Raw genomic sequence first — 26,074 nt, 5'->3', positions numbered from 1 at the left:
TTATTTTTATAGTTTTATTTTTGTGTACAGATTTGCTTAACAATCACTCAATCTCTAGGCCAGGTTCTGGTAACTGAAGAGCCTTTATAAGTAGTTTATATTGTCTAGACCCAAGGTATGCAGCAAACCCAGTCTGGAGCAAAATGGGAAATAACATCTTTCTAAAGACAGGCTTAGAAATCCTAATCCAGTAATTTAAGATGTTTCCTTTCTCTGGTAGCAGGGCTGAATTATACCTGTAAGAAAACATTGAGACAGTTCACTAGAAAAGATAGTTGTATTAAGTGATAAATTTGTATACAGCATATATTAATTCCAGAAGTCTTAAAACTAGCTTAGGGTAAAGATTAAGGTAATAGCATTCTCTTCAATGTCTGTTAGTCCTAAAATTTTAACTGGCCTTTTGTTTTCTTTTGTCCTTCCCCCCCATTTCACCTCTGGAAGCTTATAGATTGTTTGGTACAAGAGTTCATCAGAGAATAACTGAGTTATTTTGGCTTATAGCTACACATTTTCTGATGGAATTTTCTTTTAGAAGTAGCACACAAACTCTTAAGAACATTATGCATATAACGTAGCTTTCACACTAGTCACAGTAGTACTTGCTTGCAGCTTTATATTTCGAACCTGAACCTCACACCCAAGAGATTAGTGTGATAAATTTCCAGAAGTGTTTTCAAATTCTTGGAAAGTATCTGTGATTACTTGGATAAAACAAGTCTCATTAATGCTTTCAAATCAAACAGGTAATATTCCCTAAAAAAAGAGTGTACTTAAGTTTTTCAATAATTATGGAAAATAATCCTACCTCGCTGCTAGGCCACCATTCACAGGGATAGCCAAAAAAACAGGGTACAGGCCACCGAAAACAAGACCAACCAATCCACCTCGTATTATTGTGCAGGTTTCACAATGCAGATCACCTAGGAAACAAATTAGTTCTGCAAATGGATATTCAAGCAAACACTTAAAGAACTCAAGGTCCACAGATAGGCGATTTTAAAGCAGTAATACAGCAAATGCATTTCTACAAGGCATGTTAAAAGGTATACACATGGATGATTAAAACGAGTAACTGATAAAACCATTTTAGGGAAATTCCCTAATTTGATTTCCATTTGAATATAATAGTTTGCACTGCCTCTAGTTTTGTGCACTTGTATTAGCAAACCTGGGCTAGTATTTTTGTCTTTAAGAAACTTTTTTAAACCCATGGGAAATCTGTTTTAACAATTTAATTCATCTTACATTTTTATATTATATAGTCTGGTTTTATTTTTACAAAATATTCATTTTCAAATTAGTACATGGTACTAGAAAGTTAACTTATGTTTTCACTCATTCTGTTCACTTCATTGTTTCCCTGCATATCAAAACTCTTTCCACAATGATCTTGGGGATTCAAACAAAATACTCATCCAATTTAAGCAAATTTGAAGTAGCACTTAAGAGAATTTAAATGGACTGCCTCCTTCCTTAGTACCACCTGTGATAATTTTTTGTTTTAAATCATAAATCCTTTCATGATTTAGCTGAACTTGGAGTACTCAGCAAATATTGTGAATTGTCCAAAGGAAATCAAGTCTCCATGTATTTGATAACTACTGTATAAACACACATATGGTGCTTTTTGATTTACTACATAGTCTTGTTCCCACAAAATGTTTTTTCCCTTTAAGAAACTATAATGTTAAGGCAGTCAACATTTTTTAAAGTTTCCAAGTATTTCTTACTAAGCACTGTGGGAAAGATAAGTTAGATAAAGGAAAGTACTTAGCATTACTGTGTATCTATTTTACTTGTTTGGTAGACCATGCTAATATGAATTAATTGCTGCTTTACAGAGGCTAGCAAGGTTCAGTCTTATCCATCCAAGTCTGACAGATGTACGCCGTGACTACCTTAAATCATATAGCTACTTTAAGGATTAACATAAGGTGCAAACTGTATACCAAAGTGAACTTACTGGTGATAGTGAAATAGAACTTACCTGTATTCAAAGGTAAACTTACAAAACCTTTATAAGATACATTTGCTGTCAAAAATGGGATCACTGCCATTGGTAAGCCAGCAGCTATACGAGCCTGTGTCACATGCAAGATGCGTCGAAAAAGACTATTTGCTATTAGGCCACAGAGAGCAGCATTAAGTCCAACATATGCTGATCCATTTTCAAGCAGATTCCTGAATGGGTGAGAAAAAACAGTAACTTTGCTCTATTGTGTATGTAAGCTCTCCAAGAAGAATTCTGGCATATGTTACAGAACTTAATCAGGATTTTAGGATCATATTTATTATATCTTACAGCTCTGTAAAACAAACCTAAAATCATTGTTTTACATAGAGATTTTTATTCTAAAAGGTTCTGAATTTGGCCAACACATTAAGGATGCAGTGGTACAATTTGTTTTGTGATTTTGTAAAGTATGGAAATTCCCCCTGCCCCGGGACCCTTATATAGCAGGGAAGAGCTTCTGAAGAGTCTGACTTAAATGCCTCTCTAGGCTCCTACAACGCCCAGTACTTATAAAGCAGTACTGTTTTATCATAGATTTACATGTCAGCCTTCCCAACTAGCCTGTAAACAACTTGAAGACTGGCTACAAAGACACAAGTATCTTGGTTTCAACAGCACCTGACACATAGAAGGCATTCAGTAAGGTGGAACTGATGTTTCCTATTTAATCTTCCGTGAAGCATTGGAGTCAAGGTTGGGGGGGGGGAGCGGGGTGGAACAGTACTAACATTTAAGGGATCCTCTATGCTAGGCACTTCACAAGAACTCATTGAAATAAAAGTGATGTTTTGGGATAGTAAATGGTAAAGCTGGTTTTTAAGCATTGGATGTATAAGTTTTAAAGTGCACATTCTATCCATTCTTTAGTTTCAGGGGAAAAAATAACCCTAAAACTGCTGAATATTGAAATACTCCAATTCAGACTCTTCAGCCTACCGTTTAACTTTTTTACCACCTGCCTTGCCACCTGTAACACAGGCATTTCAGTCTCTCAGTTTTCTTACTACTCTTAATTAGCCAGACTAACCATACGATACCCTCTCTAACTACTATGGTTAATGCTCAATCTTAAAACAGCTTTTCTAGGAATTCCTAATCGAGTTTTCTACATTGTATAAGATTACCTCTCTTACTGGTCATTTTGTAATCATAGTGGTACTTGGCACTTAGTCACTGAGCACCTTACTGCATACAGCACACTTGGCTGTGAAGGTACAAAAATTGCCTACCTCCAGTGTTTTTACAGTTTATTACTGGAGACTGAAAGATACATAAACTTGAAATCTAACAGAAGTGTACTAAAACAGTAATGGCAGTACAAAGGAGGCAGTTTCGAAACTTGGGGTACGTAAGACGGTATTTGTGATGAGGACCTGGAGAACTACGGAACAATAACAAAACATGAATATGAAAAGACCTGTGTATTTTTGTGGGAGCTAAGGGAGTGGGAAACTTAAGCATTTCCTCTAAAATACTGTTATTTTCATGCTAACACTGTGAAATACATATCCTCTTCATTTTTAGTCATGGGAACAAATACTAAGGTAAATAACTTGTCCATATACATAATTATTGTATACATTATAATATGTTGATATATTATGTTGCTGCTGCTGCTAAGTCACTTCAGTCGTGTCCGACTCTGTGTGACCCCATAGACGGCAGCCCACCAGGCTCCCCCGTCCCTGGGATTCTCCAGGCAAGAACACGAGTGGGTTGCCATTTCCTTCTCCAATGCAGGAAAGTGAAAAGTGAAAGTGAAGTCACTCAGTGTGTCTGACTCTTAGCGACCCCATGGACTGCAGCTTACCAGGCTCCTCCATCTATGGGATTTTCCAGGGAAGAGTACTGGAGTGGGTTGCCATTGCCTTCTCCATATTAATGTTAAATATTAAAAATTACGTAAATAAGTCCCTAAATGTATCAGGGAGTGTAACTGGAATCTGAATAGCAAAGTTTGCTGTCTCCCAACCAGATTTTAATTTCCTGTGGCTTAAAGTCACGTGGTTTAATAATTCAATAGAAAATTGTTATCTAGCAGCTCCATAGCTGGTCACTGTTCCCAAAAAGTGCCTATACAACTTAGAAATGTGAACTCAGGAGTTTTTTGGAAAGATAAAAAAATAACTAGAATCATGAACAAATGAAATATAAGATCAAAAATAATAAGTGGCAATGAAATTTGTTACATAAATTATTTTGTAGATTAGAAAGTGAAGTGTTTGATATTCAAGCTTAATATACTTAAAAACTTTTCAAATAACACACTCATGCCTGGGAAATCCCTTGGACAGAGGAGCCTGGGGGGCTACAGTCTATGGGTTTGGAAAGAGTTGGACATGACTTATCAACTAAACAACACCCACCAGGCTCCTCTGTCCATGGGATTCTCCAGGCAATAATACTGGAGTGGGTTGCCATTTCCTTCTCCAGGGGATCTTCCCAACCCAGGGATCAAACCCAGGTCTGCCACATTGCAGGCAGACACTTTAACCTCTGAGCCACCAGGGAAGCCTTCAAACAGAACTAGGATACATAAAATAGAAACAGGAAAAATAGGGAACAAGGGAAAGATACGGAGGTGCTGCCGTCTGCCCTGCTTAGGTACCAGGGACGGAAAACAGTTTACGTCCAAACTAAAGCTTGCTTTGCAGTTCTAGCTCACTTCCCCATTGCTGCTTCTAATTTTGTGCAAGTCCCAATAGCACATCCTACCTCCTCCTCTTCAAGGCTGTCACATCTACCCTTCTTTGTGTTAGTCTTTGTGGCTTTCCCTTCCTCACTGGCCTGGAAACATGGGTACGTATCTTGTATTTGCTTAAAAAGGTTTTCTGATTACCTCTGAAAAACTAACACTGTATGTGTGTGTGGTCGGGGGGAGGAGGATTGGATAAACAGCTTAAAAAAATCTCACCAAGTTCTTATTACTGCCTTTGGGTTTATAGGTTCTCCCTTGTTTAGCTGGTGTCAGTAAGATTGGAATTTGTGCAAGATAGTAAAATTACACTTCCAAAATGTATTTCAAATCCATCCTTTTTTTCACTTCAAACTGCCACCACCACTCACTGGGATTACTATGCCAGTTTTCCTACTGGTGGTTGTCTTTTTCTCTCCTACCCGAAGTCTGTTTTCCAGAAAACAACTGGAATGTTCTTTGGAAATGTTAGTTGGGTCATTCCCTGCTCAAAACTCTGTCTCTTTAACCTTATGCCCACTTCCCTTATACTTCAGTAACACTGGTTCCTCAAATATGACAGACTCTGCTGTCCTGTTGATTTTGCATATGCATATGCCATTCCTTCTCTGATTTTCAGTTTACATGGAGTGTTAGAGTGGCTGCCTCCGAAGAAGAGCTAAGAACATTTTGTAGGGACTGCAGTTCATTCAGTGTTGTCTTCAAAGATCAGCATGTTTCCTATATAAATTAATAATACCTTAATGATCTTTTAGCTATGATCCCACTTCTCTGAAATTTCTTGTCTAGCTATGTGTGTTACATGGCACTCTCAGACTGGTAAGTATAGTAATGAATTGAGTGTGGTAAGAGTGGTAATGAATTGAGAAAGAAGACAGTTTTAAAATCTAAAATTTTGTTATTTAAATTAGTCCATAAATACATACATTTGTTTCTACTCTAAGCCAAATGGAAAAACTGAGACATTTAATAGAAATGTCCAAAGAAACGAATTTTAGCCTTGACTTCAAGTAAAATAGCTAATCTCTCTGGACCTTGTCTTTCTCATCAATGCAAGAAAAATGTCAGTTTCTTTCTGATAGTGTATGTTGTTTATAGTCAAACTAAATTGAAATGAATCAATGATGAAAATCCACCTGATACAATTTTTTTAAGTATAAGAAGGGATCTTACCTTTCTGCTTCTGGGAGTTGGTTCATTTTTCGGGCTATGATATCAATTAAGTTCTCCTTGATGACAGTACCATCTGGTTCATGATTTTTCATCTTGAGCCTTAAATTAAAATATCATTTTTCAATAATGTGTATCTATAGAAAAACAGCAAAAGGGCTTATAAAAGCCGTCTGAAGATCATAAATATTTAGCTTAAAAAAATTACCCATAGCTTCATTTCATAATCATCAATTTGATTATGAAACTGATTAGCATAAACACCTCTGCCTCCAAACCCCCACAATTCTATGTGAAACAGAAACCAGAACATGGACAACACATGAAACTTTCAGAAAACACAGAACATTTTTGTGACCCTTAAAAATATTGTAAATTTGCAAAAAGCACTTTCCATAAAATACATAAAGTTAATTTTAAACTAGTATTAACCAGTTAAAATGAACTCATTCATAGATACCATAAAGATAAGCCAGTGGTAGAGAAAATGTTTGCAATACAAAGGAGTCATTGTTGGTACTCAGAATACGTAAAGTACTAGAAATCAGTAAGAAAAAGGCAACCAACTCAATAGAAAAACTGACAAATGGTGTTAACAGGCACTTCTCTTTGCAACCCTATGGCCTGTAGCCCGCCAGGCTCTTCTGTCCAAGGGATTCTCCAGGCAAGAATACTGGAGTGGGTTGCCATTTCCTCCTCCCAGGGATCTTCTGACCAAGGGATTAAACCTGTGTCTCCTATGGTTCCTGCCTCCCAGGCGGATTCTTTTCACTGAGCCACGAGGGAATCCTCCTGAATTTGGAATTGTAACAAAGAGGAAAGCCAAACAGCCAATAAATAGGAAAATATGCTTAACCACTATAATCAGGGAAATAGAAATTAAATTTCAATTACTGGTAAGAATGTGGGGTAAAGGAAACTCATGCTGGCGGAAGCATAAACTGTATCCAATTTGGGTAAGACCGGGCTTCCCTTGTGGCTCAGCTGGTGAAGAATCCGCCTGTAATGCGAGCGACCTGAGTTGGGTAGCTGGGTTGGGAAGATCCTGTGAAGAAGGGAAAGGCTACCTTACTCCAGTATTCTGGCCTGGAGAATTCCATGGACAGAGGGGCCTGGCAGGCTACAGTCCATGGGGTTGCAAAGAGGCGGACACGACTGAGCAACTTTGACTTTCATGACAACTACTTTGGAAAAGAATTTATTTAGTAGGTAGAAGACCTACTCTGCCCTAGAGCAGAGGTCAGCAAACTTCTCTAAAGGGCCAGATGGTATATACTTTAGACTTTGTGGGTCACATAATGGTCTTTGTTGCATACTTAGAAAAACTAAACAGTAAAAAAACTTAAAAAATATAAAACTCATTCTGGTTGGCTGCAAAGAAACAAACGATAACCTTTCTCTGGTCCACAGGCAGGTAGTCTGTTGACTTAGGCACTAGCTGGAGTAAGAGAGTAAGGGAGTGGGTGAATGATGAATTCACTTTCATGCATTGGAGAAGGAAACGGCAACTCACTCCAGTGTTCTTGCCTGGAGAATCCCAGGGACAGAGGAGCCTGGTGGGCTGCTGTCTACGGGGTCGCACAGAGTCAGACACGACTGAAGCGACTTAGCAGCAGCAGCTTGAAGATTTAGTTCATTCGATTTAGCTCATATTTCAGGGCAGCAGAGTAAAGAAAAGCAAAAGTTCAGAAAGAATGTTCTACATTATTAAGTAATTTTCTTGGTTCACTATTCATTTGCTAGAAAATTATAACACAAATTTTACTGGGTAGCCATTGGGTGCCTTGCGAAATGCTGAGTGCACTGAATTTCATATCATTCTAGTTAGTGCTTCGCTTATGGCTCAGTGGTAAAGAACCCACCTGCTGAGGCAGGAGATGTGGGTTTGACCCCTAGGTGGAGAAGACCCCCCGGAGGAGGAAGTGGCAACCCACTCCGATATTCTTGCCTGAGACTCCCATGAACAGAGGAACCTGGCAGGCTACACAGTGTAGCAACTAAACAAAGTTCAAGTTATCCTAAGTACAGTGCAGGCTTGGACATTTATGTCTAGGTTTCCTGGACTCAAACTTTCTGAGGGTCTTGGTTACAATAACATGATAGGATCTCTGACCTACAGGAACGCTGAATAATTTTATGTTGGCGGGGTGGTGGAAAGAGATATAAAAACAAGCAAATTCAGTATATACAAGGTGTGTAGTGTATATGTCTGAAATGTTTCCCCCAAAAGTCCCGCCTAATGCTATCACTAGTTTTCTGTTCAATGCTCTGCATACTGCTGAGGTTCCTGCTGTGAGCTGGCCATTTTCTAAAGTGTGGCTATTAAAAGTCACCCTTAATTTGGTCCGCAGTAGGTCACTGTATGTATCCTGGTTATTAATAATATATCCACAGCTAAGGCAATGAATGCCACGTTTAAATGTTACAAACACTTCGAAAGCCTTTTGCATTAGTTGTCTAAGATAGCTCCCGAGACAGACAATGAAGAAAGTGGGGCCGATGAAAATTAAATTAGGCCAAGGTCACCCGGTAAATTGGCAGTAAACCTGGGATTAAGTTCAAGCGCAGGTTTCCAACCTCTTCCCCTTCCCCGCCCCCGCCGCCAGAGGCGTAATTTAAATATAAGATCTTTTCTTGTAGGGGGGAAAGTGTCGGGACGGTCGGGCCGATGGAACCGACTCCCCTCTCGCTGTGACTCAGTGCTGAGATCTCATTACCACGCTGCGGCAGAACAGCGCGTCAGGCCGCTGCGCATCTCTCTGTTCCCGCCGGCGCCCCTCTTCCCGAGCGCCGGTACCTTACGCGCGTCCCCGTGCAGCCGCGGCCTCGGCGGGTCTCCTCCGGCCCCGCGAGGGCTCACGCCACGCTCCGCTAGAGTCGCCCGGGCGCGGCCATTTTGGGCGCCACGTGACCGGCCCGAGGCGGGCGCCGGGTCGGAGCCGGCGGCGGATTGGCTTTCCGGGGCCGAGGCTGCGCTCGGCCTTCCCGCAAGTGGGCGGCGCTGCGCCTCCGAGGCCGGAGGTTTGGATAACGCAGAAGGTACCGCTTACAGCCTGTCTCCGCCTCTCAGGATACGGACTGCGGAAATTGTGAGATTTCAGTCTGAAAACTGAGTGACCTGAAACCCGTCCCATTAGTTGAAACTCTTACCTTGGGTACGTTACTTAAAATTTCCTGGCCGATAGTTTACACGTCGTGTACTGATACGAGGGATAGACATATATATAAAATTGCACAGCCCTCGGCATACGAGATAGGTCGTCGGTTAAAACGAAGTCAAAGTACCTGAGATTTCTTTGCTCCACCGATTTTCCATTCTTCCTTGGATCTTGAGCTCCTGGTGCAGTTTGGTTGATCCTGCCACCATAATTTGAGCGCCTGAAGAGCAGCAGGAGCTGGTTTTCTCTGTATTGCTTATGAAAGGAGTATTAGGTGAATGAGGCGAAAGAAAAACTAGAGAGCAAAGCAGGCTTGTGGCTCCATCAGTCAGGACAATTGACGAAAGTCTTGGACCAAACCTCTGAAGACCTCTGTTTGCTCTCTCCTCGCATCCTCTTTCCTCACTTAGCAAGCAGGAAGGGGGCACTTTCCCCTGTTAAAAAGCAGGAGGGAAAACAGTCTCATTGGTTATTCTGTAAAGCTGTGAGGATCCTGTTAAAGCTCTTGCCGAAGTTGTTGGGAAAATAATTGAGCTTTATCTAAGGAGAAAGTGGTATATAAGATAGATAAAGGGAGGGGGGTAACTTCATAGGAGACGTGAGCAGACCTCTCCCCAGCCCCTTCGCTGAGAGGGCTTTATCTACTGTCAAACTGTCGCTTGTCAGTGAACCAGAAAATAAAAACAGGCCTTCATATTTGGGGGTGGAAAGTGGGTGTGCATCCAAGCTGGAAAGTTTCCGAGGTAAATGAGAAAGTTTGGGAAAACCAGATTTTGTGTGTGTGTGTGTGTGTGTGTATACGCGCGCGCGTGCGAACGCGTTTTCCCCCCTAACACTCTGTACTCTTATCCAATGTCATTTTCAATGGTTTGAAGCTAATTTGAAGTTAATAAGTGTGCGTGCTGTACAATATCTGAAGCAAGCCATTCCAGAGTAATAAAAGCAATTTTGTACGTTGAGATTTTATTAAAAAACTGTTCTTTCAAGACAGGATGAAATGTCAAATTCATCAGATTTATTGTCTTAAATTGTTCATAGTTTTTCTTTTATTTTTCTCTAAAATCTGTAGTGAGGCCACATTTCTTTCTTATTATTGGTCACTGTGTCTTCTCTTTTTTATGTCTGATCAGTCGGGCTAGTGGTTTGTAATTTTTTTAATCTTCTCAACTAGTTTCATATTTAATTGATTTGTTTGTTTTGTTTTTTTCTGTTTTCAATTTGATCGTATTCTGCTCTGTTCTATACTTTTTCCTTTCTTATTCCTACCTGAGATTTAAGTTGGTCCTCTTTTTGTAATTTCTTGAGGAGGAAGCTGAGATCATTGGTGTGAAATCTTTTTCTACTCCATAAGTGAGTTTAATGCTATGAATTTCCCTTCAAGTACTGCTTTCATTCCCTGGTGGCTCAGTGGTAAAGAATCTGCCTGCTAATGCAGGAGGCAAGGGTTTGATCCTAGGATGGGGAAGATCCCTTGGAGAAGGAAATGGGAACTCCAGTATTCTTGCCTGGGAAATCCTGTGGACAGAGGAACCTGGCAGGTTACAGTCCATGGGGCCCCAAAAGAGTTGGAGACAGCTTAGCGACTAAACAGCAACAACAGATTTTGAAACACTGTTCACTCTTTTAGTTTAATTCCAAATACTTTCTAAATTCTCTCTGCTATTTTCTTTGACCTGTGAGTTTTTTGGAAGTGTGTTATTTCCTAATAGTTAATTTTTCAAATACCTTTCTGTTATTGATTTCTAATTCTATTCCACTGTGGGCAGAGAATATACTTTGTATGACTTGATCCTTTTAAATTTATTGGTATTTATAGCCCAGATTCTAGTCCATCTGTGTAAATGTTTCATATGTGATTAAAAAGAATGTATATGCTGCTGCTGTGCCAAATTTTCAAAAACATCAATACCGTAAGTTGATTGGTAGCGAAGAATTCTTTATTCTTTCTGAATTTCAACCAACTTGTTCTATCAATTATTGAGAGAAGGTTATTGAAATCTCTATTATGGGAATCATTCTGTTTCTCCTTTCATTTCTATCAGGTCTTGCTTCATGTATTTTGAAGCTTCATTATTATATGAATAAACATTTATCTCTGTATCATTGTGAAATAACCTTCTTAATAATTGGTAATATGCCTTGCTTTGCACTTTATTTAATATTAACATAGCCACTCCAATAACTTTGCTTTCTTGTTTTTTTGTTCACACCACATGGCATGCAGGTTCTTAGTTCCACGACCAGGGATTGAACCCTGTGCCCCCTCTGCTGGAAGCATGGAATCTAAGCACTGGACCCCCAGGTAGGTCCCTCCAATAACTTTCTTTTGATTCGTGTTAACATGACATAGCTTTTCCCATTGTTTCACTTTTAATCTTCTCTTGGTGTTTTTATGCTTAATGTAGGCTTCTTATAGGTAGTATATAATTGGATATTGCTTTTTAAAAATCAAAATTGACAATTTCTGACTTTTAATGAAGGTGTCTAAGCCATTCATATTTAAAGTGATTTTTATATTCTAGGGTCTTAAATCTATCATCTTGCTGTTAATATTTGTTTTCTATTTGTTTCACATGTTCTATATTCCCCTTCTTTTTCTTCTGCCTTTATTTTTTGAACTGAATATTTTTAAATTCTATTTTATTTCTTCATTGGCCTATTAGGTATAATTCTTTTAGCAAATGGTAACAGTTGCTTTAGCATATACTGTCTACCTCTCTGTTAGTTTCCACAGCCTACCAGGAAAGTACCACAAGCTTTGTGGCTTAAAATAACAAATTTATTCACTCACTATTTTGGAGGCTAGAAGTCTGAAATCAGTGTATTGGCCAGGTTAGTTCCTTCTGGAAGTGCTGAAGGACAGTCTGTTCTATGCTTCCTTTCTAGCTTCTGGTGGCCTCTAGCAATGCTGAGTATCTCTTCACCTGTAGAAGTATTGCTGCAGTCTCTGCTTTTATTTTCATATGGTGGTTCTCCTTGTGTCCTTGTGACTTACTATGGCCTTTCCCTCTGTGTGTGTCTGTGTACCCAAATTTCTTTTATTGTATAAGGACACCATTGGTTAAGCATTCACCCTAATCCAATATACTTCATTTTAACTTAAATCTGCAGAGATGCTAATTCCAAATAAGGATACATTCACAGGTACTGGGGATTAGAACTTGAAAATGTATTTGGGTGAGGGTCACAATTCAACTCGCAACAACATCTTTGACTTGTCACAGTCTATCTTATCTGCCTCCTGAGAAATCTGTATGCACGTCAAGAAGCAACAGTTAGAACCGACGTGGAACAATAGGCTGGTTCCAAATTGGGAGAGGAGTACGTCAAGGCTGTATATTGTCACCCTGCTTTTTTAACTTCTATGCAGAGTACACCCATGTGAAATGGCGGGCTGGATGAAGCACAAACTGGAATCAAGATTGCCAGGAGAAATATGAATAACCTCAGATATGCAGATAACACCATCCTTATGGCAGAAAGTGAAGAGGAACTTGCTAAAGAGCCTCTTGATGAAAGTGAAAGAGAGTGAAAAAGTTGACTTAAAACTCAACATTCAAGAAACGAAGATCATGGCATCCAGTTCCATCACTTCATGTCAAATAGATGGGGAAACAATGGAAACTGTGAGAGGCTTTATATTGGGGGGCTCCAAAATCACTGCAGATGGTGACTGCAGCCATGCCATAAAATTAGAAGACGCTTGCTCCTTGGAAGAAAAGCTATGACCAACCTAGACAGCCTATTAAAATATTAAAAAGCAAAGACATTACTTTGCTGACAAAGGTCCATCTAGTCAAAGCTATGGTTTTTCCAGTAGTCATGTATGGATGTGAGAGTTGGACTATAAAAAAAGCTGAGCGCTGAAGAATTGATGCTTTTGAACTGTGGTGCTGGAGAAGACTCTTGAGAGTTCCTTGGACTACAAGGAAATCCAACCAGTCCATCCTAAAGGAAATCAGTCCTGAATATACATTGGAAGGACCAATGCTGAAGCTGAAACTCCAATACGCTGGCCACCTGATGTGAAGAACTGACTTCTTGGAAAAGACCCTGATGCTGGGAAAGATTGAAGGCAGGAGGAGAAGGGACAACAGAGGATGAGATGGTTGGATGGCATCACTGACTCGATGGACGTGAGTTTGAGTAAACTCCAGGAGTTGGTGATGGACAGGGAGGCCTGTGGTGCCAGGGAGGTCAGTGTGGTTGCTAAGAGTCGGACATGACTGAGTGACTGAACCAAACTGATCTTGAAGTGATATTTTACCACTTTACAAGTGAGAATGTTACCATGGTATACTTTCATTTCTTCTCAGTCTTTGTGTTATTGTTGTCATACATTTGCTTCCATACGTGTTATAAACTACATACCACATAACCATTTTTTGATGTCAGTAGTGATTTGTCTGTGAAATAACTTTAAAACTAAGAAAATTTATATTTATCCACATATTTTCCATTTCTAGTGTTTTTCTTTTGTTTTTAATAGATTCATTTCCATCTGGTATCATTCTATCCAAAGTATTATCTTAGAAAGCAAATCTTTTGGTGGTGAAATCTTTTGCATTTTGCAAGTCTAAATAGTATTTGGCTCTAGTTTAAAAAATTGTGGTAAAAAACCGTATTACTAAATTTACCATGTTAAAAAAAAATTCACCATGTTAACCACCTTAAAGTGTATAGTTTAGTAGTGTTAAGTATGTTCACATTGTTAAGCAATAGATCTCTAGAACTTTTTCATTTTGCAACCCTGAAACTCTGTACCCACTAGATGCTAATTACTCCTCTTCACTCCCCTCAGCCCTTGGTAACCACCTTTCTGCTTTCTGTTTCTATAAGTTTGACTACTTTGTATACTTAATGTGAGTGGAATCATACATTATTTGTCCTTCTGTGACTGATGTATTTTATTTAGGACAGTGTTCCTGAGTTTTATCCATTTTATAGCATGTGACAGGATTTCTGTCCTTTTTTAAGAGTGAATAATATTACAGTTTGGGGCTTCCCTGATGGCTCAGACAGTAAAGAATCTGCCTGCAGTTTTAAAGACCTAGGTTCGATCCCTGGGTTCGGAAGATCCCGTGGAGAAGGAAATGACAACCCACTCCAGTATTCTTTCCTGGGAAATCCCATGGACAGAGGAGCCTGGCAGGCTACAGTCCATGGGGTCACAAAGAGTCAACACAACTGAATGACTAACACTTTAGCTTCACTTTCAGTATTACAGTTTATGAATATATATGTGTGTGTGTATGCATATATCACAGTATCTTTTTTTAAATTATTTATTTTGACTGTGTTGGGTCTTCATTGCTGCATGTCGGTTCTTCGCTGAGGTGTGTGGGTTTCCCTAGTTGCTACTCATGGGCTTAGTTGCTGTATGTGGGATCATAGCATCACTGACTCAATGGACGTGAATTTGAGCAAACTCTGGGAAACTGTGAAGGACAGGGAAGCCTGGCTTGCTGCAGTCCAAGAGGTTGCAAAGAGTTGGACATGACTTAGTGACTGAATGACAACAATATGTCCCTACACAGAGATCTCCCCTGGACCCCCTACACTGGGAGCACAGAGTACTGGGCCACCAGGGAAGTCACTACACCACAATTTCTTTATCCATTCATCTTTTGATGGATGTTTGGGTTGCTTCACTTGGTTGTTGTGAATAATGTTGTGATGGATATTGGTGTATAAATATCTCCTCAGCATCTTACTCTGAAGTCTGTTGAGCTATATACCTGGAAGTGATGTTGGTAAGAGAGTAAACCTTAAAAGTTCCCATTCCTAGAAAAAAAATTATACATGTACGTGGTGATGGAGGTTAACTAGACTTATTGTGGTAATCATTTTGAAACATATACATGTATTAAATCATTATGTTGTGTACCTGAGACTAATGTGATGTTGTATGTCAATTATGTCTTTTTTAGAACTTTTTTTAGCTGAAATATAGTTTACAATGTTTCAGGTGTACAGTGAATGATTCAGTCATACATATAAATACATATATGCTCTTTTTCAGATGCTTTTCTACTATAGTTTATTACAAGATATTGAATATGACTCCTTGTGCTCTGCCGTAGGTCTTCATTGTCTGTCTGTCTTATATGTAGTAGTGTGTGTCTGTTAATCCAGAATTCCTAATTTATCCTCCCCTTCTTCCCTCTTTGGTAACCATAAGTTTGTTTTTTATGTCTGTGAGTCTATTTCTGTTTTGTAGATAAGTTCATTTGTATCATTTTTTTGGGTTCCACATAGAAGTAATATCATATGATATTTGTCTTTCTGTTTCTGACTTGACTTCGTATGATAATAATGATACTATCAATTTTGTCGTAATGAAAAAAGAAACCAAAATGTAAATACATGATTAAAACTTTGTTTTTTGCCTTAAAATACAAATACATAGGAGTTTCTGTGTGCAAAGAGGGAAACAAATAAAAACTGTTTTTGTCAGCTGTGGTGAATGTGACTTCTATGTAACTCGCCATAGAAAGGGTGGAGGGTCAGAGGAGAGGTAAGTCTTGCAGTTGGGTATACTCAGCAAGGACATGCAGGAGGGTCCATGGTGCTTTGCTTCTGCCAGCAATGATGTGAATTGGTTCAAGTACAGTGAAAGGGATTTGGTTTATACTAAACAAAGTGAATCTATTTGGATTGAAATTTGAGGGATTTTAGTTATACCTATTGATGAAACAGACTTAAATTTAATTTAGTGTAATATATATTGACAGAATATATTTGAGTAATATACATATATATATTGAATAATAAACTTGAAAAAATAGTACAGTGTTTAATTTCCATATATTTGTGGTTTTCCTATTTTTCTTCTACTATTTATTTCTAGTTTCATTTCATTGTAGCTAGAGGAGATACTTTGTATAATTCCAGTCTTCCTAATGGTGTAAAAACTTGTTTTGTAGTTTAACACGTTATCTGTCTTGAGAATGGTTTTATATTTTGATTCTCTTCTTTCCTTTGTGTAAATTATATAGGTATTTTCTTTGTGATTACCACTGCAATGACACGAAACATCTTAAAATTATAACAGTAAATTTTAAACTGATACTGACTTCAGTTTCCTGTAAAATCTCTCCTCCTTTATATCTCTGCCTTTCTCATTACAGGCGCACCTTGGAGATTGTGACTTTGGTTCCAGACCACCTTAATAAAGCAAATATCACAGTAAAGCAAATCATACAAATTGTTTGGTTTACCAGTGCATATTAAAGTTACATTTACACTGTATATAGTCTATTAAGTGTGTGATAGTATTATGTCTTTTAAAACAATGTACATGCCTTAAAAATACCTTATTGCTGAAAAATGCTAACCATCATCTGAGTCTTCAGTGAATTATAATCTTTTTCAGGTGAAGGGTTTGAAATATTGCAAGAATCACTAAACTGTGACAGAAAGACATGAAGAGAGTAAATACTGTTGGAAAAATGGTGTCTGACTGGGTTGCTACAAATCTTCAATTTGTACAAAACAAAGTATCTACAAAGCACAATAAAGCAATAAAATGAGGTATGCTTATATATGTTATTGACGATGCAGTTACTTCTTTTATATTGCATACCATTAACATAAATTTACGACAATTTTTATGCTTTTGTATCTTAAATTCTATATTAGATTGTAAAGTGATTTACACATATACATTATCACACTACAGAATACTTACCTTTACCAGGGAGTTTTATACTTTTGTATGGTTTTGTGTTGTTGCTTATAGTCCTTTTGCTTTAACTGGAAGGATTCCCTTCAGCATTTTCTAGGGCAGGTCTAGTGGTAAGGAACGCCCCCAACTTTGGTTTTTGTAGGAAATCATTTCTCCTTTGTTTTTTGAAGAACAGTTTTCCAAGTTATTGTATTCTTGGTTGGCAGTTTTTCCTTTCAGTACTTTAAGTACATCATCTTACTCCTTTCCAGCCTACAGAGTTTTCACTGAGAAATCTGCTTAGAATCTACTAGTAGCTCCTTTGTACATAACAATTTGCTTTTCCCTGGCTGCTTTTAAGATCCTTTGCCTGTGACTTTTGACAATTTGATTGTAGTGTCTGTAGATTTGCAAACTGGCCCCCACACAAGGAGGGTAAGGAGAGACTGACAAATAAAGCAGACCACTTCATCTTGTTGGGTGGCAGTTTTATTAAGCAAGGGAATTTACATACAGGGCTTATCTTGGGCAGCTGCAAGGTGAGTAGATCTCCACACCACCTGTCAGAATCTCTAAGTTTACAGAGTGGCCTTAACTGGGTTCAGTCGTATATGCTATCTGGATGGTCTCAACAACATTGCTGTCTCAAGGCTGTGTCCTTGAAAACGGTTCCTACCATTTTCAAGGGCAGAACGTGCATTCTAAGGATAGAGGGTGGACAAGAAGCCGTTTTGCCCTGATCCAACTCTCTGGTCAACCAGTGGTCATGTCTGCTTGATTTTCTCTTTTAGCAACATCTCTCATTGCAAATCCCTTTAGAGTTTTGCTAACTGGAGTTTATTGAATATCTTGAATTTGTATGTCCACTTCTCTCCTCAGATTTGGTAAGATTTTGACCATTATTTCTTCTTTCTTTCTTCTCCTGCTGGCATTCACATGATGCATATATGGTTCGATTTGATGATGACCCCAGAGTGCTTTAGGCTGTCTTCATTTTTCATCATTCATTTTTTTCCTTTTCTCCTCTGCAAAAAACAAACAAACAAACAAAAAAACCAAACAACTTTTACAGTCAAATGCTCTACCCCTGAGCTATACCCACCCCCCAAAAAGACGTTTGAAAGTTATGTCTTCAAGTTCACTTGATTAGTTCTTCTGATTTCTTGCCTTTGCTTTTGAGTCCATTTATTGAACGTTTCAATCTAGATATTTACAACACTCTTTAAGTTCTAGAATTTCTGTTTGGTTCTTCTTCATCGTTTCCTTCCTTTATTGATTTTCTCATTTTGTTCATTGCATAATTTCCTGATTTCAGTTAGGTGTCTGTGTTCTCTTTTAGTGCATTGAGTATCCTTGTAACAATTTTTATTTTTTTTGGTAATTAATAAATTTCTGTTTGTTTCATTAGGGTTAGTTTCTGGAGATTTAATTTGTTCCTTTAAATGTGCCTTTTTTCTTGTTTCTTTGTATGACTTGTTACTTTTCGTTGGGACTTTAGCATTTGAAGAATCAGGCATCACTCCCGGATTTTTCAATCTGCAATTGTATAGGGAGAACTTTTTCCACTTAGCCTGGCTAGTGATTCTGGAGGCCACTCAAATATTTTCTGGGAACACATACTCTCTGTGCTTTAAGAGGTTTGCTAATTCTTCTTGAAAGCTCCTGCTCGTGGCTAGTGATTCTGGAGGCCACTCAAATATTTTCTGGGAACACATACTCTCTGTGCTTTAAGAGGTTTGCTAATTCTTCTTGAAAGCTCCTGCTGGAGGGTCTGTTTGATACTGTGGCCTCTTTGGTGCTGTAGTAAGCTGGGTTTTGGATCTCTACCTAATCTGTCTGGTAATGGAGACTCGTGCACACTGATGGTTGGGTTCTTAGATATCCCCAATCTGGCCCCTTCACTTCTGTCGGTACTTGGATTCAAGTGAGATGGAGAATGGTCCCTCAGGCAGCCCCCTTAAAAGTCAGAGTGATGGACATAAATTCTACTTGTTTCCCTCACCAGGGAGAGTATGCGAATAGAGGTTTTCCTTCTAATGGTACCACACTGTGTGGGCAGTAAGGGTTCTGGCAAGAGAAAGTGCAGTGAATTTTCCTGCCAACTTTGAGACAGTTGGCTTAGTGTTCACCTGGGGTGCAGGATCTTTTTTAAAAAACTCATTTTATTCACATATAGTTAATTTATATACACACACACACACACACACACACACACACGTGTGTGTGTGTATATATATATATATACACATACATACATACATACATATATATATATATATGTTGTTGTACAATTGCTAAGTCATGTCTGACTCTTTGCGACCCCGTGGACTGCAGCATGCCAGGCTTCCCTTTCCTTCACTTCCTCCCAGGGTTTGCTCAAACTCATGTTCATTGAGTCAGTGATGCCATCCAACCATCTCATTCTCTATCACCCTCTTCTCCTCCTGCTTTTAGTCTTCCCCAGGATCAGGGTCTTTTCCAATGAGTCAGCTCTTTGCATCAGGTGGCCAAAGTATTGGAGCTTTAGCTTTAGCATCAATCCTTCTAATGAATACTTAGGGTTGATTTCCTTTAGAATTGACTGGTTTGATCTTTTTGCAGTCCAAGGGACTCTCAAGAGTCTTATCCAATACCACAATTCGAAAGCATCAATTCTTCAGTGCTCAGCCTTCTTTATGGTCCAACTCTCAGATGTGTACCTGACTACTTGAAAAATCATAGCTTTGACTATAAAGAATGTCAGCAAAGTGATGTCTCTGCTTTTTAATACATTGTCTAGGTTTGTCATAGCCTTCCTTCCAAGGAGTAAGCATCTTTTGATTTCATGGCTGCAGTCACCATCTGCAGTGATTTTGGAGTCCAAAAAAATAAACCCTGTCAGCATTTCCACTTTTCCCCCATCTATTTGCCATGAAGTGTTAGGACCAGATGCCGTGATCTTAGTTTTTTGACTGTTGAGTTTAAGCAAACTTTTTCACTCTACTCTTTCACCCTCATCAAGAAGCTCTTTAGTTCTTTACTTTTTGCCATTAGAGTGGTATCATCTGCATATCTGAGGTTGTTGACATTTCTCCCAGCAATCTTGATTCCAGCTTGTGCTTCATCCAGCCCAGCATTTCACATGATGTACTCTGCATAGAAGTTAAATAAGCAGGGTGACAATATACAGCCTTGATGTACTCCTTTCCCAATTTTGAATCAGTCTGTTGTTCCATGTCCAGTTCTAACTGTTGCTTCTTGACCTGCATACAGTTTTCTTAGGAGACAGGTAAGGTGGTCTGGTATCGCCATCTCTTTAAGAATTTTCCACAGTTTGTTGTGATCCACACAAAGTCTTTAGTATAGGCAATGAAGCAGAAGTAGATGTTTTCTTGGAATCCCTTTCTTTCCCTGTGATCCAGTGAATGTTGGATATTTGATCTCTGCTTCCTCGGCCTCTTCTAAAGCCAGTTTTTGCATCCAGAAGCTCTTGCTTCACCTGCTGTTGGAGCCTGGCTTGAAGGATTTTGAGCATTACCTTGCTACCATGTGAAATGAGTGCAATTGCTTGGTGGTTTGAACATTCTTTGACATTTGCTTCTTTGGGATTGGAGTGAAAACTGACCTTTTCCAGTCCTGTGGTCATGCGAAGTTTTCCAAATTTGCTGGCATATTGAACGTAGCACTTTAACAGAATCATCTTTTAGGATTTGAAATAACTCAGCTAGAATTCCATCACCTCCTGTAGCTTTTTGGTAGTAATGCTTCCTAAGGCCCACTTCACTTCACACTCCAGGAAGTCTGGCTGTAGGTGAGTAACCACACTGTTGTGCTTATCCAGGTCATTAGAACCTTTTCTGTGTAGTTCTTCTGTGCATTCTTGCCACCTCTTCTTAATCTCTTCTGCTTCTGTTAGGTCCATACCATTTCTGTCCTTTATCGTGCCCATCCTTGTCTGAAATGGTCCCTTGGTATCTCTAATTTTCTTGAAGATATCTGTAGTCTTTCCCATTCTATTGTTTTCCTCTATTTCTTTGCATTATTCACTTAAGAAGGCTTTCTTATCTCTCCTTGCTAGTCTCTGAACTCCACATTCAGTTGGGTACATCTTTCCATTTCTCCTTTGCCTTTTGCTTCTCTTTTTTTCTCAGCTATTAGTAAAGCCTCCTTAGACAACCACTTTGCCTTCTAAATTCATTTTCATCTTCTTTCCCATTATGATTTATCACAGGATATTGAATACAGTTTCCTGTGCTCTTCTGTAGGACCATGTTATTTATCCATTCTGTATTTAATAGTTTACATCTGCTAATCCCAAACTCTCAGTTTATCCCTCTCCAAACCCAGATCCTTGGCACCCACCAGTTTATTGTCTGTCTGTGAGTATGTTTCATAGATAAGTTCATTTGTGTCATATTTTAAATTCCATGTATGAGTGATATCATATATTTGTCTTTGTCTGACTTACTTCACTTAATATGATAATCTCTAGGTCCATCCATGTTGCTGCAAAGGCATTATTTCATTCTTTTTATGGCTGAGTAGTAGTCTATTGTATATATGTACCACATCTTCTTTACCCATTCATCTGTCAATGGACATTTAGGTTGTTTAATTAATCCTTACAATATCCTCAAGACATAAATATTCCTCCCATTTTACAGATGAATGATGGGAAAATCAAACAGGTTTAGTCATTTTACAAGTCCTTTCAGGTGGAATTCAAATGTTGAGACACTAGGTGTTGGGTCCAAATCCTTCTCTCCTCAGGAAGGAACTGGGATTTTCAAGTTTCCCCCGACAGTGTGTCATTCATTTGGCAGTGGGGCTTATGGCAAGACTGTTTCTCAGCCTTTCCTACATATTTTGGTGTGTACATTTTCTTGTTTGCCTAATATGTAGGAGTTGCTCAGCTAGTTTTCTAGATTTCTTTTTTCAAAATTTTTACTATCTGTAGCTGCTTTGCAATGTTGTGTTTCTGCTCATGAATCAGGTATACGTATACATATATCCCCTCTTTTTTAGATTTCCTTCCCATTTAGGTTACCGCAGATCATTGAGTAGAGTTCTCTGTGCTGTAGAGCAGGTTCTCATTCGTTATCTGTTTTATACATAATAGTGTATATATGTCAATCCCAACCTCCCAACTCATCCCACCCTCTCTTTCTGCCTTGGTATCCGTACGTTTGTTCTCTACATCTTTGTCACTGTTTCTGCTTGGCAGGTAAGTTCATATCTACCATGTTTCTAGATTCCTCATATAAGCACTAATAAATGACATTTGTTTCTCTCTTTCTAACTTGCTTCACTGTGTATGGCAGTCTAGGTCTACCCAGGTTCTCCGCAAACTGCAGTTTCTTTCTGTGACGAACACCCCATGTGTCTGTGTGCAGCATCACCTTTACCCCTTCCTCTGTTGATGGACGTCTTGGTTGCTTCCATGTCCTGGCTATTGTGAATTGTACTGCAGTGCATATTGGGGTGCATGTGTCTTCTTGAATTATGGTTTTCTCTGGGTATATGCCCAGAGTGGGATTGCTGGGTCATACACTAGCTCTAGTTTTAGTTTTTTGAGAACAGTTCCATACTGTTCTCCATAGTGGGTGTACCAATTTACCTTCCCACTAACAGTGTATGAGGGTTCCGTTTTCTTCACACCCTCTACAGCATTTATTGTTTGTAGATTTTTGGATAATGGCTGTTCAGACTGGTGTGAGCTGATACCTCACTAGTTTTGATTTGCATTTCTGTAATAATGAGTGACGTTGAACATGTTTTCATGTGTTTATTGGCCACTAGATTTCTTTCAGAGGGATTTTCTCTGTAGCTGTAGATTCAGTGTGTTTATGGCGGGAGATGAGTGTAGGGGCCTGTTGTGTCACCATTTTGATGTAGAAATCATCGAATATGTGGTTTTATAGATTTTACCAAATTTGGAAAGTTTTGGCCATTACTATTTCAAACATTGTTTTTTATCGCTTCCTTGGCTTCAATTATAGCTTAGAAATTAAAATGCTCAATAGTTTATACATGCCAATATAATTGTTCAAAAGCAGGAAGAAAATCAGTACTATACAATACCCTGCAAGCAATACCATGCGATACAGTAAACACAAAATAGGATAATCACGTGGCTAATAAGGCAGTTAGAGGAAATGGAGCGGAAAAATCCAAGAGAGAAGGTAAGAGGTTATAGTTGGGACCATATCTTAGTCATTGTTATATGACTCAGAGAAAATATCAGGGAAAACAGGCACATGTAAACACATTTATTGAGCACCTTCTATAGGCCAGGTATGGTGTGGTTCCATTTTTATAACCTTACTGCAAAGCAGTCAGAAAGTTTAGGTAAATTGCCCAACATATGGTATACAGTATTTTTCATATACTACATCTTAATATTAGTCAAAGAAATGAATGTGTATTCAAATAAAAGTTATAAATTTTCTTTGCTGTGCTTCTTTCTAATATTTCCTAGAAAAATGGTGAACGGAGAACTACGGGCTAGGGATGGGACTGTATTAGTTGGTGTGCGGTGATGGCAGTAGCAGCACCCGTAATGGCAGTAACATCCTGTGAGTTGGCCAGTTTTGATTTACATATATTAACTCATTTAGTCCTGACAACACTATGAGGTAAGTAGTCTTTATTTCTCACTTTACAGATGAGGAAACTGAGGTGCAGAGAGTTTATTCAAAATAGTTTATTCAAAGTCATCCCATTGGTGCATAGTAAGGCCAGGATCTGAACTTTGAGAACGGAGCTCCATCTAGAGACTTGCTGCCTTTCTTCACTGTGCTTCACCTACTTTTACCTTTGGGCTCAGGCTAAGATCGAGATTTCCCTAATTCCCCTTTATGGCCTTACAGCCGCTTTGACAAGTATTGCTTTCCAAAGCCAAAGGAAAATATTGGTACACTTCCCTACCTTTCCTATTGCATAAAAGGCAAATTGAAGTCATGGAGTAAGGGACAAATATCTTCTGCTTTCAGTTGGCAAGGGAAGTGAACATATTAGTCAATCTTGCTATTTCTCAGATTACTATCTCAGCATATGAAGCAGCAAAATACCCAGAATTTATAGAGAATTTATTTGATTTATAAATCAAATGGGTCAAGGGCATGAACAGAAAATTCACAAAAGAAAACAAAGAGGCCAGTACCTTTATTTCATAATCAAACTTGGCAACATTTTTCTGTTTTCCTCAAGATTGGAAAACAGATTGATGTAGCTGAAACTGGAGAGGGACAGTCAGGATGTGAGAGGGGTGTGAGACAGTGAAAAGGTAGTGGGATTGATGGATTATAGATTCTGGTAAAGCCTAAGTAATGTGGTGTGAGAAGAAAAAAATGGGAAGGACAGGAGGCAGTGATCAGAATATGGAGTTTTATAACTGAGAATGTGAAGAATTTGAGTTTATTGATAAGGTCTAGAGAAATATAATTTGATAAAAATACGTGCCATGTTATGTAGTACTTCCCAGGTGGCACTACTGGTAAAGACCCCGCCTGCCAATGCAGGAGACTTAAGAGATATGGCTTTGATCCCTGGGTCGGGAAGATCCCTTGGAGGAAGGCATGGCAACCCACTCCAGTATTCTTGCCTGGAGAATCCCATGGACAGAGGAGCTTGGCCGGCTACAATCCATGGGGTTGCAAAGAGTCAGACATGACTGAAGTGATCTAGCATGCACATGTGTATACAACTTAGAATTTCCTAGTAGCCAGATTAAAAAAAGCAGATAAAATCAGTTTTAATGTATTTTATTTAACCCAGTATATCCAAAGAGTAACATTTCAACATGTAATCAAGATTGAGGTATCTTACATTCTTTTACATAGTAAATTTTTAAAACCTAATGCATATTTTACAACATATCTCAATTTAGACCAGTCACATTTCAAATGCTCAGCAGCTACAAAGACTAATGACTATTATATATTGGATGGCACAGGTCTAGAGTATGACCATGGGAATAAGTGGTATGATAGACCAAGGTGTTGAAAGGGTCACCTATGTGAATACTGGAATCACTAAGAATGTTTTTTAGTCACTATAAAAGAACATATTAGACCTATACGAAATGAGTTGGAAAGATCTCCAAGATATACAGTGAAGGGAAAATTAATTTCCAGTATAATATGTATGGATAATACCATTTACTAAAAAATATGTAAATTACAAAAGATGGCTATAAGGAAAGAGACTGCTAACTTAGTAGTTACCTCTGAAGAACAGAGTAGAAATAGGGTGGAGTGGGTGTGAAAGGGGACTTTCTTGTCTTTTTATTTTTCTGGATCATTTGAATATCTCACAATGAGGTTTTCATGTACTTGTTGCTTATTAATTTTTAAGAGTTAATAGTAATATCATTGATCTAGTTATCTACTTGACTTGGTTCCCTGTCTCCCTCCTTTCACCTGCCTTTTCCTGTTTCAAGCATCATGAATTATTCTGAGAATAGAGCTGAATGACTTACTGCCGTTTTTTTTTTTTTTAATTAGCAGGAGTGTATGTGTTCCAGATTGTTATATTTGATGCTATAAAGCGCCTTGTTAAGATTTCCATTTCTGCTCTAGGTTGCTTGGGGCCTCAGATGACCAAATCCTTAAATCTCCAGATGAACATGATTAAGACAGAGAATAAGCTATGAGATTCCATTGCATGTCTTGTTATTTTCATCAGTGTTCATTTCTGGCACTAGGTTTCCTTAATTAATGTGTAGCTCAGGAGTGCTGTAGCAGACTTAGAAGCATGCTGTGACCTCCTTCTTTAGATTAATTTTCTTGAGGGCAAGGACTGAATCTTTGTCTGGTACCTGTATTTATTAATAGCAAATAGGTACTCAATAAATGTTCTTTCTTTCAAAAATATTTATTTGGCTGTGCTGGGGCTTAGTTGCAGCATGTAGGATCTTTAATCTTCATTGGGGCAAGTGGGATCTCTAGTTGTGGCATGTGAACTCTTTTAAGTTCCAGCATGTGGGATCTAGTTCCCTGACCAGGGATCAAACCCAGGCTCTTTGCACTGGGAGCATGGAGTCTTAAAAGTCCCTAGACCATCAGGAAAGTCCCAATAAATGTTCTTTAAATAGCATAGTGAAGATAATTTGTTAATGATTAAAAGCTACTAAGTATACTGAATTAGAGTTTAGAGGAATGGGTTGTTAAGTTATTTCTATATTGATTTCTTGTGAACTTTCAACTTTCCCTTCAAAATTTAGGAAAATGTCACATTTCCCCATAGCTTTCCCTCTGCACAAGTATTTAACAGCTACATCCTCAGTATGCTCACAGAATTACACGTATACTTCTCAAACCCTCTCATGCTGTGTGTTCACATTTCTAATTGTGAGTTTCTTCTGGGTAAGGACCATTACTTATTAAAAG

General features: G+C 38.6%; 1 protein-coding gene and 1 long non-coding RNA gene across 7 annotated transcripts; one reads left to right on the top strand and one right to left on the bottom strand.

The window, feature by feature from the left end:
- TMEM126A (transmembrane protein 126A) lies at nucleotides 1-9,299 on the bottom strand. 5 transcript variants are annotated; one of them, XM_061119981.1, is made up of 5 exons: nucleotides 9,168-9,299; nucleotides 5,886-5,984; nucleotides 1,991-2,184; nucleotides 809-923; nucleotides 1-236 (listed from the first exon to the last, which is right to left on the bottom strand). In XM_061119981.1, the coding sequence occupies exons 2-5, from the start codon at nucleotides 5,975-5,977 to the stop codon at nucleotides 44-46; spliced, it is 594 nt and encodes a 197-aa protein (XP_060975964.1). In that variant the 5' UTR covers nucleotides 5,978-5,984; nucleotides 9,168-9,299; the 3' UTR covers nucleotides 1-43. The 5 variants fall into 5 exon arrangements, with proteins under 5 accessions (XP_060975964.1, XP_060975954.1, XP_060975959.1 ...); XM_061119971.1 differs by lacking the exon at nucleotides 9,168-9,299 and adding an exon at nucleotides 8,680-8,817; XM_061119976.1 differs by lacking the exon at nucleotides 9,168-9,299 and adding an exon at nucleotides 8,685-8,808.
- LOC133040258 (uncharacterized) lies at nucleotides 8,842-24,590 on the top strand. 2 transcript variants are annotated; one of them, XR_009688936.1, is made up of 4 exons: nucleotides 8,842-9,037; nucleotides 11,265-11,342; nucleotides 16,416-16,573; nucleotides 23,164-24,590. It is a non-coding gene; the product is annotated as an uncharacterized LOC133040258 (long non-coding RNA). The 2 variants fall into 2 exon arrangements; XR_009688937.1 differs by lacking the exons at nucleotides 16,416-16,573; nucleotides 23,164-24,590 and adding an exon at nucleotides 12,411-15,646 and having other exon boundaries at nucleotides 8,884-9,037.
- Nucleotides 24,591-26,074: the final 1,484 nt, after the last annotated feature.

Source organism: Dama dama, chromosome 2 (assembly GCF_033118175.1).
Source record: "Dama dama isolate Ldn47 chromosome 2, ASM3311817v1, whole genome shotgun sequence".
Taxonomy (NCBI): Eukaryota; Metazoa; Chordata; class Mammalia; order Artiodactyla; family Cervidae; genus Dama; species Dama dama.
The sequence above is the reverse complement of the archived record's forward strand: the minus strand, read 5'-3'. Positions and strand labels throughout refer to the sequence as shown.

What these genes read in the sequence shown, in the direction of transcription:
- TMEM126A (XM_061119963.1), bottom strand. Translation starts at nt 8,637, where the DNA reads ATGCGCAGCGGCCTGACGCGCTGTTCTGCCGCAGCGTG. An exon ending in CAACTCCCAGAAGCAGAAAG is followed by an intron (nt 2,185 to 5,885) that starts GTAAGATCCCTT and finishes TCACCCATTCAG; the next exon opens with GAATCTGCTTGAAAATGGAT. An exon ending in AAGTTTACCTTTGAATACAG is followed by an intron (nt 924 to 1,990) that starts GTAAGTTCTATT and finishes TTTGTTTCCTAG; the next exon opens with GTGATCTGCATTGTGAAACC.